At 35.6% G+C, this 5,995-nt stretch overlaps 1 protein-coding gene across 1 annotated transcript in view; it reads left to right on the top strand.

The window, feature by feature from the left end:
• Positions 1–1,354: 1,354 nt before the first annotated feature.
• Positions 1,355–5,995, top strand: part of Smp_076960.1 (hypothetical protein) — a gene marked incomplete at its 5' end in the record, with an annotated part of 48,727 nt that continues 44,086 nt past the window's right edge. The window contains 3 exons of the mRNA XM_018790937.1: positions 1,355–1,515; positions 1,546–1,567; positions 3,297–3,496. Of these exons, the coding sequence (XP_018645946.1) occupies positions 1,355–1,515; positions 1,546–1,567; positions 3,297–3,496 (383 nt within the window). The remainder of the gene's footprint in view (positions 1,516–1,545; positions 1,568–3,296; positions 3,497–5,995) is intronic.

Below are 5,995 nucleotides of genomic sequence, written 5' to 3' on the forward strand. Positions count from 1 at the left end.
TGTGGAAGTGATTTAATTAACGATCCTTCCTCATCAAGTTTCATCTGACTTATTGTTTTTGCTGATGATGTGAAACTTTAGGAGAGAGATACGTAACCATAAGGATATACTAGTACTTCAAGAGGATCTGACCCGACTTCAAAGTTGGGCAGACGACAACGGACTCACCTTAAACACTTCAAAGTGCAAAGTAGTCCATCTGAGACATGTTGCAGACTATAGCTACAACTGAGGTAACTCCTCTCTAGAAGTTTCCCAAGTCGAAGAAGATTTAGGAGTGTTGGTACCCTACGACCTGAAGTCGTATGCGAACTGTGACAAAAGCGCCTCTCAAGGAAACCTTGCACTGGTAACATTGAAGCGCATTTTTGACCAGTTTGACGGTAGAACCTTCCATATAATCTTCAACAGTTTTATTCATCCCCATTTAGAGTATGGAAACATAGTATTTCCTCCCTCAGTCCAAAAGGATAAGGACACTCTGGAACGTATACAACGTCGAGCCACGAAATCAGTTCGGGGACTCAAATTCAAACCTTATGAAGAGCGCCTCAAATCACTTAACCTTTACCCATTAGAGTACAGGCGTCTTAGAGGTGATCTTCTTATGACTCATAGTATCCTTAATACTTCTGGTCATCCCCTTAAACATCTTCTTACGCTTAGTCATTACACTAACCTGAGAGGTAACACCCAGAAATTGGAGACCCTACATAGCAGAACAGACTGTAGACACAACTTCTACTACGTTAGAGTTGTCAAGTGCTGGAATTCGCTGCCGACTGAGCTAGTCCAAGAGACTTCCCAGGAGTCCTTTAAGAGGAAACTTGACTTATCCTTAAGGACTAAGGATAACATATTATTATGATTTACCAAATTCTTTTTTTCCTCTATTATCGTTCATATACCTAGGTTCTTGCCTGGAGGTATTGGTGATCCACTGCTACTAGACACGGAAGCCCGTTAAGCGAAAGCTTCTTCTATTCCGTCCTCAACCATTTGAACCATATGAACTAGGTCTTCAAGACACTATTTTACATTATTTACTTATATTTCTCTTTTTATCGTCAGATATAACTAGGCTTTCACCTAGAGGTACCGATATTCTACTGCTACTAGATACGGAATCCAGCTAATTTGAAAGTTATTACATGGTCTACACAACCGTTTAAACAAATACATACCATTTGAAGACATTGAAGGTTGGACGACCTTTAATCATTCAAACCCTTGCGGAATAAGAATGAATATGTTAAGGCATCATGCCTAGCCCTAAGGATTGGGATAGCTTTAAAATTTTCACACATTTATGCATGTTTAGTTATATAAAGTCACTTATAAATGTCACTTGCTTATGGATATGGCATGCGTTCCTCTGTTCAATAAACAGCAGTGTTATAACTTTGAAGTTTTAGTAAAGCTGCACAGTTTGACAGCTGTTCCTTACGTCAACTCCGTCACTTTCGCGAAGCTCCGGCTTTTGAACGGTCGAAGCTCTGCTCAATACTCTCCCAGGTTGGTTTATACTTGCTACTAACCGTTCAGAACTGAAATTCGAAATAATATTGTAACTTGGAACAGTGAACATCGTTTTCATTGCAAATTCAAAAGCAATGCTGAGACTTCTATTTTAGATCCAAACATTCTAAAAGTGTCTATCCGCATGGCAAGTTTCTATTTGTTTGAATTTCATAACCCGAGTTATTGATATAGCTACTTAGTTTTCATTAACGAGTAGATTGGTTGACCTGCTTTTCAATTTTTATAAAAACTAAAAACTTTAACCCCTCCCAATGGGGCTTGTTATTCTGCAGTATAGGTTGTTATAACCGTTGTTTATAGTAAATATATCTGTATATATTCGTTTCACATAGCTTGAGTGGTTCTCGTATTGACTTTCAAGCTAATGTCTTCAGATTTAAGGAAAAGTAACTCAATATCTTATGTTAGGCTTCACGCTTTCAGCCATTGAATTCGTAGCGCATTTACTGCATATACGAAACGAGGTTTTTACTCTCATATTCTTCGTGCTTAATATTTACAACACTTCATCATTCAAGTTGCTAAATTCTTTAAAAACCGCCTACATGATTCAAAAATCTTTCAGAGAGTTTGCCTTGTATTTAACTACCATTGACAGTCGAAAACAACAAAAAGATGCTCTTATAGGGCTTCAGCTTCATCAATGTCTTCACTTTCTTGTACCAGTGGATCTTTCTGATAAAAAAGGCAGATATCCGTCACTTCTCTGTCCGTTTCTTTACGTTGAAAAATAAAATATTGAGTCTAGACTTCAACCAAATTGGTATGAGTTGAAGTTCTCCAAATATGATTTCGTTTTGAAATTGTTAACTGGATCAGTACATAAACAAGATGGTTCGAAATACATAATACGATTTAGTAAAGTTGTTTCCTTAGTTATGTGGTTCACGTACGTTATATTCGACACGTTTTCTTCTCTAGTTGAGGTTAAAGCCTCCATGTAGTATGACTATCCATACAGTAGTCATGATTCATACTACCGATATAATCGTTTATTTGTGTTTGTTTATCATATATTCAAAGGATCAATCAACTTTAAATTCGGTTCCAAGTTAGCTCAGGGACCCATGCGGCTATCTTCTGGACGTTGATCGCACTTTGAAGCATACATGGTGTTTAAGAATTTACAGTCAAATGATTATTTGGAATTGAATTTCACATAAGGCAATGGAAGGATTAGTGTGAGACATGACATCTCTATGGAATTCACCAAATACTAATGTAAACGTTTACGTGGTAAATTCTTAGTCTGAATGTGTTCTTCAGATCACTTTAACTGCAAATTGTTCGCGTCAAAGCTACTCAAAATGGCCCATAAATTCAGATGTTTGCCTTTTCTCGCCTTCCGTACTGGGATAAACTTATACCTTTATTGTCAAATCAGTGTTCTTTGTTGTCGTAATGTAATAAGCTTACATTTTGGTTCAAACCAGACATTACCTTCACAATCAACGTTTTGCCAAATTTGTTAGTATACCTACTTCAATTCACATACTCTCTTGTGCGTAGAAGAGTAGGACTGTTAACTATTGTGATGATCGTCTTCCTAAGCCAATTGTGAAAATATATATGTAGCTACTGAGTTAAATGTTTCGTTTTCTGAGTAGTCGGCAACGCATCTGTCTGCAAAACAAAACCATTTGCTGGAAGGGATATTAGTTTTAAGCTACCATACGCATATATATAATAAGATCATATAATTTTTTCATCACAATTAACATTGATGTCATCTATCTAACTTTTATTTCTCGTAGGAAACAAAGGGTGGAAAATCATTTCATAAAGTTGGTTTTGTCAGTATCAACTTATCATGTTTCGCTGCTGTTGGAAATGTAATTAACCGTCGTAGATACATTTTAGAAGGTTATGATGAGAAACGTAAGCGTCAGGACAATTCTCTGTTATCAATTTCATTCTGTCTGCGACAGTTGACTGGAGATAATTGTTTTCGAACGTAAGTTCTTAAGTGATCTCACCTATGGTTTTCAGTCTAACTCTTCTTTCCATCTTCCACATACTTTATGTTGTTTCTGTAAAACCTGTCTAAAGTCAATAGGATTTACGATAGTTTAGAATTATTCCTGATTTTATTTTTTTGTTAACAGTCAGATGCTCTGTTTCAACAAGGTTTCGTATTTATATATTTGTGTGAACTCAATGGAAATTGGTGCTTCTGAATTATAATCACATCCTTCAGCGTTTTAGTCAAAGATATTCACTAACTATCCATTAACCGTTTCCGTAATTTTGCCGACATTTATATCTAGCGTTTTAATCTGTATCTCAACGTACTAAACGAAGATAATGCTACAATCCTAAGTCTGTGAATTCGATTTAGTCTCAAAATATAGTGTTATAGAAATTGCTTAGGAAAAAATATATTTTAAAGGTTCCAAATCGGCCACTAACCTCATAATTAATTTATCAAGACACTAGATATTTCAAGGTTTAATTCATAAAAGAAGCTGAAAGTATTCATTTTTAAGTAGGTTCCCATCTCGACTCTACAACGATTTGTTTGTTTAACAGCCGAATATAAATCAGTATTAGTCATTTGATTGAGAGTTAGTTGACATAGTATATAAATCTAATACTGTCCGTGGAAATTACAGTGGGTTGGAAAGTATTTGATCTAGGTTTTTGGACGAATGCTAGAGTGATAAAGTTTGAGGCTACCCAGTCATTTTGAAACAAGTCACCTACAGACATGATCGGAATAATAAAAGTGACTAGACCCGTAGGTTGCCCTTGTTTATGTCGATTCCTACAATTCCTGCAATGTCCAAAGGGCGAAATCTGGAAGCATAGTGAATGTTGGATGAGACTCGATATGCAACTGTGAAAGCCACCTTAAAATCACTGATACATTTGTTGTTTATTAGATGTACTTGGATAGCGTTATTATCATCTATCTCCCATCCGTAATTCAAATGAGGTAATGAACTTGCCTACTCGTATATTCATTATAACTGACTACACAAGTGTAGTCGAACTGGTAACTGTTTATAACACTGCTGAAGCAAGGGAAGCTATCGTTATTTCACGAAGTCGCCACTGGTTGTCCGTAAAACGAAGAACATAACCCTGATTTATTGAACATTGCTCTCGACACATCCTTTAGACGTTTTGTGATTTCTCTGGCTGTCATCTTTAATCCTTACTTTTAGGAACAACAGTTTTAAGGATAGTCATTATATATATCGCGATTATGATTCACATTTCCTGATGAATAAATCTTGTATACGTAGATAATGCTCTCTTAAATCATGTTCACACATTTTTCTTCCTTATTTCTGAACTATTTACGAGCAAGTTTCTTTTATTGTGTCTACTCACCGTTAAATTTATGGTATAAAGTCCATACAAATGTTTTATTAGTCTCGACAAGTAAGCACGATATAACTTACTATTAGTACTATCGACATACTGATAGAAAACAGTTGGTTAGTGTTTCTTGGGTGTTAATTCTCTTATCTCTCTGTGTTTAATTATGATGAGATTTTTCCGCTGTTTTCAACTTCTTTCTTTCTATGATAATGACCTGAACAGTTAAATGCTATAGTAGCTAGTTCTTTTTTGAATAAATCACATAGATAATTCAAAGAACTTTTTATTAAACCAATGTTTATATCGTATTTCCCATAAAACCTATGCAAAAATTCATCTACACAATACTACAGTACTTCATAATTGAGTTCACCTTAAAACTTTTCCCATAATCGCGGTAATATTGTACAAAGTAGGTATCTTTGAACCTTTTTAATAGGTTTTATTTTCTGAACAAAAGGCTTAATTCAGTTTCATCTATCCACATGCTCTGTGATTGGATTGTTTCATTCCTACTTTATGTTCCAGTAAAAAGAAAAAAAGCTCTTGTATGAAATCTTGACATAGTAAGTTAGGTCATTGCTGGTAGTGGTATTTAGGAAGCACATTTTGCCTCGTTTAATGCTCATCAGCTGGGTTTATGTACATCCCAATTGCCGATGCTCATTCCAGGACTCGAATCCAGTGTCTTTTGCCTCCAATCCCGACCCATTATCCACTGTCCTATATGTATCCACTAACTTGTTCAACAAGTCATGAAGTTATTTTATATATGTGAGGGTTTGCATCTTCCTGTTGTTGATACTACGTATAGTGCTTGGTAATTCTCTATTGGTATATATATATTCTGTACGGATTGCCTCGAAATCGCTTTAAGTACAAGTTAAATTGTGTCTATTAATGAAATCCAGAACTTAACTAGAATTTGAACCTAGAGGCAGTATCAGTATGCACATTTTGTAGGTAAAGGCTGGTCGAATGCATCCCTAATATATATATATATAAACGTGGTATATAAAGTATTTTAAGTCTCAAGGTTTAAGGCAAGATAAAGAGTGTATACACCTACGCCATTGTGATCGATTCTGAGCCATGTCACACAGAGTCTCCAACCATTGGTTACGGA

Source organism: Schistosoma mansoni (genome assembly GCF_000237925.1).
Source record: "Schistosoma mansoni, WGS project CABG00000000 data, supercontig 0013, strain Puerto Rico, whole genome shotgun sequence".
In the NCBI taxonomy this organism is placed as follows: domain Eukaryota; kingdom Metazoa; phylum Platyhelminthes; class Trematoda; order Strigeidida; family Schistosomatidae; genus Schistosoma; species Schistosoma mansoni.